The 13,612-nt window shown below is 35.4% G+C and overlaps 3 protein-coding genes across 5 annotated transcripts; 1 reads left to right on the forward strand and 2 right to left on the reverse strand.

Annotated features, from left to right (window-relative positions):
* Nucleotides 1-27: 27 nt before the first annotated feature.
* Nucleotides 28-3,451, forward strand: LOC130740190 (protein AE7). 2 transcript variants are annotated; one of them, XM_057592705.1, is made up of 6 exons: nucleotides 28-286; nucleotides 393-498; nucleotides 673-772; nucleotides 2,304-2,349; nucleotides 2,806-2,938; nucleotides 3,203-3,451. In XM_057592705.1, exons 1-5 carry the CDS (start codon nucleotides 160-162, stop codon nucleotides 2,904-2,906), a joined length of 480 nt encoding a protein of 159 aa, XP_057448688.1. In that variant the 5' UTR covers nucleotides 28-159; the 3' UTR covers nucleotides 2,907-2,938; nucleotides 3,203-3,451. The 2 variants fall into 2 exon arrangements, with proteins under 2 accessions (XP_057448688.1, XP_057448687.1); XM_057592704.1 differs by lacking the exon at nucleotides 3,203-3,451 and having other exon boundaries at nucleotides 2,806-3,127.
* A 1,249-nt stretch (nucleotides 3,452-4,700) lies between these two features.
* On the reverse strand, nucleotides 4,701-8,986 carry LOC130740191 (pentatricopeptide repeat-containing protein At3g57430, chloroplastic-like). Of its 2 annotated transcripts, XM_057592706.1 has the most exons (5): nucleotides 8,624-8,984; nucleotides 6,946-8,431; nucleotides 6,420-6,559; nucleotides 5,460-5,744; nucleotides 4,701-5,367 (listed from the first exon to the last, which is right to left on the reverse strand). In XM_057592706.1, exons 1-2 carry the CDS (start codon nucleotides 8,762-8,764, stop codon nucleotides 6,962-6,964), a joined length of 1,611 nt encoding a protein of 536 aa, XP_057448689.1. In that variant the 5' UTR covers nucleotides 8,765-8,984; the 3' UTR covers nucleotides 4,701-5,367; nucleotides 5,460-5,744; nucleotides 6,420-6,559; nucleotides 6,946-6,961. The 2 variants fall into 2 exon arrangements, with proteins under 2 accessions (XP_057448689.1, XP_057448690.1); XM_057592707.1 differs by lacking the exon at nucleotides 6,420-6,559 and having other exon boundaries at nucleotides 8,624-8,986.
* A 906-nt stretch (nucleotides 8,987-9,892) lies between these two features.
* LOC130740192 (vacuolar protein sorting-associated protein 25) lies at nucleotides 9,893-12,639 on the reverse strand. Its single transcript, XM_057592708.1, has 6 exons — nucleotides 12,407-12,639; nucleotides 11,997-12,136; nucleotides 11,803-11,856; nucleotides 11,629-11,717; nucleotides 11,467-11,542; nucleotides 9,893-10,277 (listed from the first exon to the last, which is right to left on the reverse strand). The coding sequence occupies exons 1-6, from the start codon at nucleotides 12,463-12,465 to the stop codon at nucleotides 10,156-10,158; spliced, it is 540 nt and encodes a 179-aa protein (XP_057448691.1). The 5' UTR covers nucleotides 12,466-12,639; the 3' UTR covers nucleotides 9,893-10,155.
* Between the last annotated feature and the right edge of the window lie 973 nt (nucleotides 12,640-13,612).

Raw genomic sequence — 13,612 nt, forward strand, 5'->3', positions numbered from 1 at the left:
CTGTTTTAACCCATATTCCATCTTCTACTTTCTTCTCAATCCCTAGCCCCTTTCTCTCAGAAACTCCCTCGTCGTCGACGCCGTCGCAGCACCGCGACTCCGACGCCAATCTCCGCCGTCGTTCAATCCTCTCCCTCCGTCGCCAAGGAGTACAGAGAAATGGTGTCCGAGTTAATCAACGCGAACCCTATCATATACGAGAAGAAACAGCGTCGTGCTCGCACTGCTCCGTCTGCTTGCGATGACGACTGTGCTCTCGAATCAATCGATGAACTGGAGGTTTTTGATATCCTTTTTCAATTCCAAATTTCTTGTTCAATGTTAATCATTACTCTGAAAATCAAAGTGAAATCGATCATGGTGAGTTTGATTTTTCCTTAACATTTTCTCACATCATATAAGAGATATCAAGGATCCTGAGCATCCATACTCCTTGGAAGAGCTCAAGGTGATCACAGAGGAAGCAATTGAGCTCGATGATCAACGTAGTTATGTTAGGTAGGTACTCATGTATTATCTAATTTCTAGAATACTTCATGTGAATTGTGAATTGTGAAATGTTTAATTTGCTTGTTTTATTGGATGATGATTTTATTTTATTGGATGATGCTTAATTTGTTTGTTTTATTGGATGATGATGATGATGATGATGATGATTGTGGTTTCTTTTAGGGTTACATTTACTCCAACGGTGGAACATTGCAGTATGGCGACGATTATAGGTCTTTGCATACGGGTCAAGCTCATGAGAAGCTTGCCTTCCCGGTACAAGGTATTCACCATTTTTTCCCCATAGATGTAACTAGTTAATGGATATTTTGTTACATGATAATTAAATGATGGGTAGTAAGTGCGGGTGAAACTTGTTTCACTTGTGAGTGATGGAGATATGCTTATCATTATAGAAGTTATGATTTGCTCGTTTGAAATGGTGATTTATGACATGACATGAACTTCGGAATTTCTTGTTATTTCTCAAATGGTTTTCTTTGTTCTTGTAAATAATTGATATTAAATACATGAGGCTCATTATGGAAGTCGCGGCACAACGTTTTCCATTTTAGTATGAATTTGTTGTCTTTGATCTTTATAATTTCCTGAGAGGGAAATAGTAAGTGCAGGAGGACAAGAAATCCTCCCAACACAAACAATATCTGCAAAAAAAATACACACACACACTAAAAAATGAGAATATCACCTTAAAACCAGGGTTTTCAATAGTGCTATAATGTCGTAATGGTGTGAATATCCCATGGTCCCTCCAGGCTGTCTTGTAGGGTTGTAGTTCATAGTAGCGGCTGCTATAATGGAAGAAATAGCGGCCATCGTGGTGCAATTTGACCCTTATTGGAAGTGATGGACAAAAATCCCAAAAATGCTCACGAAAGTTAAGATCAGGACATTATTTGGGAGATACTTCAAGGTTTCTGTTTGAAAACATAATGAAGATGTCTTGTTGTATTAAAAACCCTCAGTCTGCGCCTTTCATCCCTTCTTTGTCTATAAGACTTTGAGCTGACCCATTGTGGAGTGACTGTTGACCAGACACCACACAGCGCCATGGCGAGCCTCCCTGGCCAAAAGCATCTTTGTTTTCTCAGTTCTCAAAATGTAGTAAGTTTAGAATGCTCTCTCCCCCCCCCCCCCATCATATATATGTGTATACAGTATAAAAAATTCAACACAACAGGATGGCAGCTATGCGCTTTGCCGCTATAGCATTTCTGGAGTTGGCTGCTACGAGCTGCTATTTGGGATTGGCAACACTCCGTAAAACAGAGTCCAAGCCTTTGCATATATTAGATAAAGATAGAGTCCTTAAAAAAAACCATTTGCTGAAACAGAAACCCCCGAGGCATCTAACTAAACAAGCAATTCCAAAAAATATAATGAACAGAGCTAAAATTCTAAAACCTAGGCTTGAACTATGAAGTTATTTGCCTAATATCTACGGTATAGACTTTGGTTAGTCTATCACTAAGCCATTCTTTTGTTGATACTAATGCTCTCTTAAAAGGAATTTACCCTACTACACAAGATTTACATCGGGACATATCCTTCCTCTTGTATATCTTTGTTACTCGCATGATATTCTGCATCTGCAACCATTATATAGCAGCTCAACAATAATCTACTCTTTTGTTTTCCCCCTTTTCTTTAACGTTTATGTGTTGCTTTTCAATTTTTAAAACAGAGAATACAAGCCATTATGATTACTTTACTATCCAGTTGAACTCCTGTGCTTTTTAATTTTTATGTTCTGCTTATGTTTATCTTTGATCATATTTGTTAATTCTGGTTAGGTGGACATCAGGCTAGCTCCTGGATCTCATGCAACTGAAGCTGCAGGTTTTTCCTCTTCTTTCTCTCTTTCTCCCTCTGTATGTGATACCGCGTCTGTTTTTTGTAAAGGATTCCATTTGTGTGCTGATCATTCTACAGCACTTAAAATATTAAACTAGAGGAGAAGTCTTACTACTTACGTGATAATCACATCTTGCTCTTGAAGAAATGCATTCTGTTGTTAGACCTTTTATCTTATTTATATTTAGATTTATTTGGGGTGGAAATCATAGATTTATGTTTAGATTTAGCACTTCAATTTATTGGATGATTATCTGTTTTACACAAGTCTGTCTGAAGTTGAGGAAAATTTATGAAGTGAAAAGTAAAAAAGAGGCAGTGAAATGCCTCCAGTTTCTCCGACATTGGTTGATGTTTTGAATTCCCCACTTGTGAATCATTAATCATGACTGGACCTTCATTCTTATTATATCAATTTTTTTGTTCCAAATTTGTTTGCAGTTAACAAACAACTAAATGATAAAGAGCGTGTGGCTGCTGCACTGGAAAACCCAGGCCTTGTGAGCATGGTTGATGAATGCCTTGCTCCATCTTATGATTGAAGGAGCTCTTTTCCTTCCAGTGCAACAAGACTGTAGGTGTTTTTTTTGTGCCTTTCCTAGAAGTTGGTCAGCTTTATTTGTCATGTTTTTTGTTACTTGAACATTGGTCTTGAATAATTGTAGTTAAATAGGAATACACAGTTCAAAAATGTAATAGCTTAATGAGGTATCTAGGTTCTTTGATTATTAGCTCTAGCAAAGAAAAGGGGAATTTCTTTTTATGTTTTGAAGTTGTCAGCTTATGTTTTATAGGTTACACTGTTTATATACTATCTCATGACTGCTATTACTATTAGGACTGGACTGGGAAAGGTTGAAACAAAAGGTGAGGACCATGGAATATTTTGGAGGATGGAAGTTGGAACCAAATAGACGAGAACATGGTTTTATGTTGCGTTGAAGTATAGATATTTGAAGTTTTAAAATTATTTGATAGGTTTGTTCTGACTCTTCTCTGGACCCCAGTGGCAGTTTGGCAGAGCTCTACAAGCACCCTGTTGCACTTTTATTTTTGTTCAATAGTAATATGTTAATTTCAATCCCAATTCTGACATATATATATAAGCCAACAAAGAATGAACCAATATTAATGAATCAATTTTATATTAATGAGCACAAAAAAATGTAACTGGTTCATGGAAGAAACATTTAATCTCTCCATATTGATGGAATGCTTCAGTTATGTTTAGTCTCCACTACAACTCTCTTTAACGATGTGGTAAGGGAAATAGAAAGAATTGGATCAATGAGCTTCGAGTGCAAGAAATGTAGAAAATGATGCACAACAATCAAATTAGATTGAGCTTTTCAGCTAAATCTTTTCGCTTGCCGAGCGCATAGGATATTGATAGGTTTGAAGAGAGTTATTGCTGGGTTTGTTTTGCACCACAATTTACAGAACAACTTCTGATGCCTTAGACTGATTGAATACCCTTCCTGTGGAAATTCTTTTGGTGTTGGTGCATGTAATCAACTCATGAAAGTTGTCATTTATCTTGTTTTTGCAGAAAAGGAAAAAAAGAAGAGAGAGATCGAGTGAGGAAAAACTGGTAAGGGAAGCAAATATGAATCCACAATTGTCCTTCATGGATTAATGAACACAATAAGAATAATAATGATAAGCAAATGTCACGAAGCGTGCATGAAGGAAAACATCGAATGATGCCCTTACACATAAATAAGTATAAGTAACCAAAAGCTAAGGGGACATGAGTTAGGATGGGGAGGTCCAGAGATCAATCCCTAGAGGAAACAATTATATTTTCGATGTACCAAAAAAATTGAGATGACATCAAAATGGAAAAAATAATAATCAAATTCATTGGGCTTCAATTTTTTCAATCTCCAAGCATGTACTTATACAAAATTATACTGATATAGTTATATTGCACAAAAAATCACACCACTATAAGGAAAAAGATTGTTTTAAAACAAGGAAGGAGATTTCTAGTTCTAATAATTTTCAAAAATTGGTTTTCGTGTCATCCAAGAAGGTTAAATGATCTTTTTTTTTTTTATGATAAAGAAGGTTAAATAATCAATGCTTAATCAAATGGACACTAAATATCATAAAATATTTATAGATCATAGTTAACATTTTTTTTATTAATTTTTTAGATTTATAAAAATATGAAAAGTACTAATATAGGTTTATGAGTTGTTAGTAGTCAATCTCGGATAGCACGCATAGCAACCGCCTCCAAAAGTAGGGTAGCGGTATATTTCATTGTGGTATGGCCACAACACTGATTTTTCATACCTAATTTTATATAATTAGTAGTTTAATACTACTATATGCATATAAATACTAAAAAATGATAAATGTTACCTAAAATTCATAACATTCATGATAACAATAAAAGTCATTAGTCTTGATGGAAGTTCAAGCCTCTTAGGCTTAAAGTTACAAAACATAACCTTGAAATAAGAGTTCCTAGCTGGTAGTTACATAAGAAAGAATTAATTTTCATCTTGAAGAACTGGCTCCTCCGTATCTTTTTCACTTTCACTTGTGTTGAAGTTGTAGATCTCTTCCTCCACTTCTTATTCAGTTTCATTTTCACTTGTTGTTTCTTCATCAACTTCTTCTATCATCAGTTCCTTGGCTCTCCCTTTTCCCCTCACTCTAGAAGATGAAGGCCTAGTAGATGTAGGGGCAATATCAATTTACCCTCTAATTTTCCGCCTAATATATGTCAAGGGCTCATGAACACCTGCCATATTGGCAACATCTCACCCAAGTTTAGTTATCATCCTCAAAAACCAAATCATTTTCAGCATCTTCCCATCTCCACCCATTTGTCCCACCAACTACTCGTTAATATCATCAATACCATCTAGGACAATGGGGTCAATGGCATCACAACAATCAAAATCGTTCTTTAAGAACTTGGTTATATTTAACATAAACCAAGTCTTGTAACTTATTATGCTCAAGATGACTCCTCTTCCTCGAATGAATCTATATTATAAAATAAAATAAATGTTAGTTGCATAATCATTTTATGAAACTCCATAAAATTCAACAGTAATAAGTATTAACTATTAACTTACATGCTAAAAAATGCTCCAGTTTCCCTCAGAACTTGAAGAACTACAAGTCAAGCTAAGCACTTTAATAGCAAGTGTCATCAAATTAGGAGCATGTTGTCCAAAGCTTCCAATGGCCTCCTTAGCCCTATCCATCACTTCATATATACATGTAAGTATGTAACCCTTGCAGGCTTCTTTCCATTGTCAACAAGCCCAAGGATATGCACAAGGTAGGAATGAGTACAAAATTAACTCCGCCACCATTCCCCTTACAAGCTTTAGCTATGTTAGACTTCAACCCATCATCTGAAGACAACATTAAGGCAGGCATGAGTACAATATTAAATGCAATAATCCATGTGAAGTTTCTCATGGTGTTCAATGTCAAGGTAATAAATCAAAATTTCTCTTGGTTCCTAGCTGGGTGGTGAGTGTGCATTATATTTGTTGTCCTATCAAATTCACAATATAAAAGTAGATTTATATCATAGTAAAGAGAACTTAACAAATATCAAAACAAATGAAAAGACTAAATATTCACAGTAGTCATTTAAAAACTAAACTCATGAAAACAATAGGGAAACAAAGGAGGATGGTCAAACGAGCTATTTTGTATTATTAAATGCCGCGAATGACACAAGAAGTTTAGTTACAGAGAAATGGATACTCAACTGGAAAAAATAAAGTTTCACCATCTCACCATTGATTTTTGTGTGTTTAATAATTAAAGAAATAAACGAAAATTAAATCAACGGTTAGATGGTGAAAATTGACATGGTCAAGTTTTTTCACAATTGAGGAGATCCTGATCGCCAACATAGTAATCCCAATATGTATGTGTGTAGAGCTGAAAACTCTATCAGGTCTCCTACACACATCATACATCTATATCTATATGTATGCAAATAGTAATTATATGCATTAATGTGAATTCAAAAATCTTCATGGAAATTGGCACTAAAGCAGGGACTTTGAGCTTACTTTCAATTATAGGATTTGTTAATAGAGCAAATTCTTCTTCAAGCTTGATCACAAATATCTTCTGGGTTTTACACTAGTCTAAAATAAGCTCTTTCCATAGCTGTATCTGCTTCTCTCTAGAGTCTCTTACTGGCTGCGAACTGAAAGGTAGAAGCCAAGGTCCAAATAAACTACAAGTTAATTACTCCCTCATTACAAGTATCCTATCCTACCAATAAGCACTATGCATTAAATTTGGCAAATAAAAGGGGGGGAAAATGAATCACCAGCAACCAGAAAACAATCAATTTGCATGCAAATTTTAGTACAGGAAATTTTGATTCAATCAAGAAAACTTAGTTGTCTTGGTTGAATATACACAAAAATGGGAATAATCAAAACTCAATATTCACAGAAAAGCTACTAACATGACTGTTCATCATTTGTTGATTCATGTCGAAAGAGAAGAAAATGAAAATCAGCGACATTATAGCAAAGCATCCATAACAGTCATAAGAAAATCTCAAAGCGTAAAAAGGGGATTTACGTGAATGATGAAACTGTTAATTCTCTACCCAGCTCCATCCTGCAGGTTTTCTTATTTTCCTTTGTTGCATAAGGCTTCTGACTTCAGCTACTTCATTCCATAAACCTTCAGATGCATAGATATGTGCTAGTGTTAAGTATGGTGCTGCGTTACATGGTTCCATCTTAATGAGTTGATCAAAAGCCTCCTTTCCAAGCTCTACATCTCCATAATCCTTACAAGAGCTCAAGAAGGAACTCCAGATTACATAATTTGGATCATAAGGCATTTCTTCCATTAAATCCCTAGCCTTCCTTAGATTTCCCTTTCTAGCATGAAGATCAACCAAGCAAGCATATTGATCAATATCAGGAAACAACCCATAATTTGTTCTCATCATATTGAAGTATTCTACCCCTTTTTCAAGAAATCCTGCATGGTTACAAGCTGTTAAGATAGCAGTAAAATAGATATGATCAGGAGTTAACTCTCGCTCAGTTAATAAACGATCAAAAAGCTCCAAAGCCTCTAACCCTCTCCCACTTTGAGCATAACCCATGATCATGGTTGTCCACAGCACATTATTCTTCACAGAAGTCTGATCCAACACAAATCGAGCCTCATCAATGTCACCACCCTTAGAATACATATCAACCAGAGCACTGGCCACAAACACATTCCTTTCAGAACCCATTTTAATAACAAGAGAGTGCACTTGTCTTCCTTCAATAAGTGACGCGAGGCTGCTGCAAGCATTTAATATGGTACATAAAGTATGATCAGTAGGACTGAATTTTTTTTGCCGCATTTCTACAAATAGTTGCAGCGCATCTCCACTGCACAGGTTTTGAGAATATGCAGAGATCATTGAATTGTATACAATAGTATCCTTCTCACTAGTTTCATTCAATAACAATAAAGAATCATCAATCTGTTTACAGTTTGCATAACAATCAACTAGTGAGCAGATCACAAAATTGCTAGTACGAAATCCCCGTTTGACGACATGAGCATGAAGAGTTGAACAATGTTGAAGGGCATCCTTTTGCCCCACACATGCACTAATGACACTCGTCAAGGTAAAACAATTGGGCTTAATGTGGGTGCCTAACATCTCTTTGAACAACAAGAAAGCATCTCTCCCTTGTCCGTTTGCTGAGAATCCAGCAATAAGCGAAGTCCACGACACCTGATCATGTACTTTCATGGCACGAAATACCTTCCTAGCATCCACAATGGCAAAACATTTTGCATAGAAATCAACAAGCGCGCTACTAAGGAACAAATTATCTTCATATCCGGATCGAACCAAATAGGCATGGATTTGTAGACCCAAGTGCCAATTCCGGGCTTTCGCGCAAGAACTAAGCGCAGTACAAAGAACAGATTTCGATGGCTTCGCCGTCAATCTATTCATTCCGGTCAGCAAATCTAGTGCTCGGTCGGTACTTGCATTTTTAGAATGCTTTGTAATGCAATCATTTTCAAATGTTTTACCAGAGAATTTCTGCATGAAACCAACAATTCTAACTTTTACAATATGCTTAGCAACTAATTTACATAAGCATGCAGTTAATAAGACATAAATTTCATATTTTTGGTCATAGTAAGCTTTAACTGATGTGTTTCGGAACAAAATTCAGAATATTCACCAACAAAGTTTTGTAATTTAATAAAGACTATATGATAGGAAGCTTACTTTAATAAAAAATTGGCGGCAAAGAAAATTTTTGGCATCAGAAACAGGGAAAGCATGCAGGTGGCGGAGGTCCGGTAGCCGGAGCGACCCAGAAGGCGGAAGCACCGCCAAGACGTCGCTGATTGCAGCTGAGAGCTGCATTTGGGATACTACGAATTTGGGGCATCGATTTTTAGGGTTTAGGGTTTTGGCTGGTGTGTGCTTTGGTTCATCACGTTTTGGTGAAATACTGGTTATTTCGGTTGTGAGTTTTGTGGGACCTTGGCTCGTGTTTTTGGTTATTCTCCAGTCTCCACTCTTTGTTATGCGTGTGCGCCGGTACCCGGTCACCCTTCAGATGCGATTATTCCAGATTCGGGAACCCAAGATTTCTTTCCGTGCACTCAGCTTGCATTATGAACTCTTTTGGTTATAAATTATTAGTATTCAATCACAAAATTTAATATCTTTCTAAAATTAAAACATTCAAATAATATATGTGAGGTTAACAAGAGTGTATGAGTTTTCAAACTTTTTAACATCTTGGTGCAGGGCATGAATAGTTAGTGGTATGGAAATTTTAAGTAATGGAATAAGGTAAATTCATTGGCTATTACAAATAAAGGAGCACTTAAAATATACCTGCATATCAAAGTGTGAATATATCTTTTGTTCTTTCATTGTGTTCAACTTTTTAAAATTGTCTACTACTCTGGCCTTGTTTGAAGTTTCAAGCAAGGAAAGATTGCCCCACATTGCCATCAAAAAGGATTTTTGTGACAATTTGTACCTGGTTAATGGAGAACCTTCTTTGATTTGGTGGCTGGGAGAAAATGAAAAATATATGCATTTAATTGACTTTCAAACATGTCTTGCATGTTGTTGATTCCATAGGCAAAATCTCCAAAGAATTTTTGTGATTATTGCAATTTTTGGATTGGAGTTTTTCGCCCTGGTCATAGGCAATATGCAAAGTATAGTAACTAGTCTTTTAATGTTATAGCTGAAATCATCTTTGATCTTGGGAACTTTCACTGTGCAGTGGACTAGGACTTCGCAGTGTTCTTAGCGAAACTGGCAGAATGAAATTAGATGGCTTAGATATTGGATATTAATCCATTTTCCCTTGGAAAAAAATGAGCACTAAGATTTGACCCAAAAAGAAAAAAAGAAACTAGCACTAAGACAACTTTTGCAACTGATACAACCATATCAGACATCATTATTTTGATAATATCAATGTTTTTTTTTTTGATAAGCATTTGATAATATCAATGTATAAAATCACAATTTGGAACCCTGACTCACATGTACGAATTTCATTATTTCACAGGGAACATTGTTTCTAAGTCAACAAAGATTAAGGCCACAAACCCGAATTCTTACACAAGATCCCAAAATAAAAAATGATGGCAATGGCAAGTAACATCAGCTTGATCTTAGATACCTTTCCCGTCAACAAACTAATCAAGTCAAAGAGACAGGAAAAGATTTCCTCCAAGGATTACATATTTGAAGCCCCTCGAGATTCAACAGATTAACACACACAACCATCATACAGAAAATTTAACTCCTTCATCATCAGTTGAAGTTCCTTTAAAGACCACAAGCTTCCCCTTCTGTTCTAATAGTTTCAATGCCCGATTCAGAATAGTTCGGTCGATCCCATGAAGCTCTGCAATATATCAAAAAGAAATTACTCATGAGAGCTAATGACAAAACAGTTGCAAAGTCCTAAACGAGACGGTACGCTTTAAAAGAAGAAGGAATGTAGCAAAGTCCCGTGAAAATCTGCCGTATATATTTAAAAAATATAGGATGTAACTCTACTTTGTGTTATCATAAAAAGAGCCCTAAAAAGGACAGTTGATGAACTTGCAAATATTTGTCTAAGCATGTGAAATAAGTCAAAGGCTATATATGGCTATGGGCAATTACAAGTGACAGATCTGAAGGATGTGAGTAAAGTCTCATGTCATGAATATGGGGGGGGGGTCAATGAGCAAATTAGCTTAGCAACATATAATTTTAACAATAAGCATCCATGATCCAAAAAATGTCATCGAATCGGCTCCTATATATTAAATCTGATTCTCTCTTCTCATGAAGAGACATACTTTTCTTATATTGTTACATGTTCTATCCTGATGCAGACACCCGAAATGAAACAGGAAGTCCAATGTTAACCGAGTTGGATATTTTAACATTGAACTTAAATTTGTTCCTTTGTGATAGAGAGTAAAACAATTAAATTTGGTGGGGATGTAGGAATTGATCCATTGTCTTGCCATTGTAGAAACTCAGGTCTTTCAGAGTGATTTGAACAGCTTTTATAGTAGTGTAAAGCTCTTAAAACTGTCAGTAATTTAGTTTATAACATATGTTCTACTGTTTGCACACTTTCTCATCTCCCTAAATAAGGCATCAACTTCTTCAAATAATGAATACTATTTCAAAAGCAACTAGAATCACAAGATAAAAGACAGATTACTGATTTTTTCGCTACAGTTAATATCCTAAAATCAGTTTGGCATACTGGCTCTCTGCAATGGTGCGTTTCATCTTATCTTTAGCTGAGTCTGAGTACAAGTGAAGAAACATATCTATTCAAATTTCCATCTATCCCTAAAACACAGTAAATAACATATACAATCTCATTCAACCAGATTAGTTGGACACATATTAAAAAGTAATAGCATTTTTAGAAAAACTAACCAGTACTAAGTATCTAGTCCTAAAAATGTCAACTCATCAAGCACTGAAAAAATGATAAGACAATTATAATGAACCAGAAAAAATCGCTAAAGTTGTCCTATCCCAAATTATAACACGCTAAATAGAACCTACAAGCATTAAAAGATTACCTGTTCCTTGAGATTCAGTCCCAAAGCGTATTTCTTCTATTGTCACAACACTGTCCTCGAGTCCATTATCTTTCGCCTGATTAAGATTGAAGCAAATTCAATCACAAGACCAAAAAAAAATATTTGCATGAAGTGGTTATCAAACTAGCAATCTAGACGTACAAACTGTAATAAAATTTCAGCCCAATCTTGAATCCGATGCCAGAGAACGAGACATTTCCTATGTCCTTTATCCATCCATTCTGCACGTCCTGTCAAATCATAATAACCCACTTGAGGCATCCTACTATGACCCAATTACAAAAAATTATAAAAATTCAACGACATGAAGCATACCTTCTGAAACTAAGGCTGAAACAAACGCTTCTCTGGCTTCATGAGTAAGAGACCCTGCACTATCAAAAAAACTGAAAACCATCATTCGACAAAAGGGCGGAAATAAACGCGACATAAAACTAAAGGTGAGTGAGTTTATGTGAATTCAAAAGTCTTCACGAAAACCGGCACTAAAGCAGGAAGTTTGAGCTTACTTTCAATTACAGGATTTGTAAACAGAGGAAACTCTTCTTCAAGCCCAATTACAAATAACTTCTGTGTTTTGCAGTAATCTAAAATAAGCTCTTTCCAAAGCTGTATCTGCTTCTCTCTAGTGTCTCTTACTGGCTGCAAACTGAAAAGTAGAAGCCAATGTCACAGGCCTAATCAACTACAAGCTAATTACTTCCTCAATGTGCATTGAATTTTGCAAATAAAAGAGGGGAAATTGAATCACACAACAGTATCTATCACAAGCAACCTAATAATAGTTAAAAATTGGGAATTACTCAATGGAATTTATCAAAATTCAATTTTGACAGCAAAACTAGTGGCATAACAGTTGATCACTGCTTGATTGAGATTGAATTAAGAAAAATTCACAAAAGGGTGGAAAGGGATTTACGTGAAGTAAGGTGGGTAATTGAAGAAATGCGGTAGTTTGAAGTCTCCCAATTTCTGCATCTTGCTTCTTCAATGCTGTGAACAGAGATTAACGGTTTTCTTCGAATCAGTTGCAGGAACGTTGATGGTGAAGGGAGATTGAAACTTTGCGAACCCTAAAACGATGATGGAGGAAGAAGACCACAGAATAATATGGCACTGTGTTTTCAGTATCGTGGTCAATAGTTTTAACAAAATTAATAAATTTAAGGAAATAAATAAACGAGAAATATTTCTTTCTCTGGTCAAATTCTGTTTTGTTTCTAAAACCAGTAATTTTGTAAGTTGTTTGTGAATGGAAATAAGGCAAAATCTTCTTATTTTGTTTGATTGAGTAGAGAATGGAAAAAATGAGATTTTTTTTATATAAAATAACAATTTTACCATTAAATTTTTAGTATAGTTTGTCTATAAGGGTGGTGGAAGGAAGGATGGGTCATAGGGTGGAGCAGAAAGTGAATACATAAGGATCAAATTGAAGGGTAGAAGATTGGATGAGGTCGAGGATGTTTAATAGTGTGGTCATGTCTCACTTATATACAACCATTTCTATTAAGTTTCATTAACGAATACAAGTAAGGGATGAACATGACCGACTTTTGCATTTTCAGGGTTTTTTAAAAACCATTTTCTTGTTCAAGTGATCAAATCGTGACAACATGAATTTTTATGAACTAAATTAGTGATTTTTTTTTTATCTTTGACGGATGTCGTCACCGTTCAGAAAACGGTTGTATGTCTATCCCAACAAATGTCTTTCTTGAGTTTCGAACTTGTGTTCTCATCCTTACGATGGTTTAGCTTGCTTACCACTAACACCGGTCCAAATTAGTGATTCACTCATTTATGACATTTAATTTACAAAACTTTAAAACACTAGGAGCCATTAATAATATAAGGAGTTGAAAAAAAAAACCTTCAAACACACTTGAAATCTTCTATTCTCAGCGTCTCATTTCGTGTTCCACCAATAAAATTTTCACATGTTAATTAAAAATGAGGTTTTCTAACTCACGAGTTATTTAACCTTATCCTAGTGAATGATTATAATTATCTATAAAAAGTTTATAAAATTTCTAACTCATTTATCTTATTCATTTACCTAGGATGAGGTAAATAAACTCATGATGTAAGTTAGAGAATCTCATTAAAATCAGATATGTAAATT

The sequence above is a fragment of the Lotus japonicus genome, chromosome 2 (assembly GCF_012489685.1).
Source record: "Lotus japonicus ecotype B-129 chromosome 2, LjGifu_v1.2".
In the NCBI taxonomy this organism is placed as follows: Eukaryota; Viridiplantae; Streptophyta; class Magnoliopsida; order Fabales; family Fabaceae; genus Lotus; species Lotus japonicus.

What these genes read in the sequence shown, in the direction of transcription:
- LOC130740190 (XM_057592705.1), top strand. Translation starts at nt 160, where the DNA reads ATGGTGTCCGAGTTAATCAACGCGAACCCTATCATATACGAGAAGAAA. An exon ending in CGATGAACTGGAGGTTTTTG is followed by an intron (nt 287 to 392) that starts ATATCCTTTTTC and finishes ACATTTTCTCAC; the next exon opens with ATCATATAAGAGATATCAAG. An exon ending in TCATGCAACTGAAGCTGCAG is followed by an intron (nt 2,350 to 2,805) that starts GTTTTTCCTCTT and finishes ATTTGTTTGCAG; the next exon opens with TTAACAAACAACTAAATGAT.
- LOC130740191 (XM_057592707.1), bottom strand. Translation starts at nt 8,764, where the DNA reads ATGCAGCTCTCAGCTGCAATCAGCGACGTCTTGGCGGTGCTTCCGCCT. An exon ending in GCCGCCAATTTTTTATTAAA is followed by an intron (nt 8,432 to 8,623) that starts GTAAGCTTCCTA and finishes GGTTTCATGCAG; the next exon opens with AAATTCTCTGGTAAAACATT.
- LOC130740192 (XM_057592708.1), bottom strand. Translation starts at nt 12,465, where the DNA reads ATGCAGAAATTGGGAGACTTCAAACTACCGCATTTCTTCAATTACCCA. An exon ending in TACAAATCCTGTAATTGAAA is followed by an intron (nt 11,857 to 11,996) that starts GTAAGCTCAAAC and finishes TTGATAGTGCAG; the next exon opens with GGTCTCTTACTCATGAAGCC. An exon ending in TTCAGCCTTAGTTTCAGAAG is followed by an intron (nt 11,718 to 11,802) that starts GTATGCTTCATG and finishes ATGATTTGACAG; the next exon opens with GACGTGCAGAATGGATGGAT.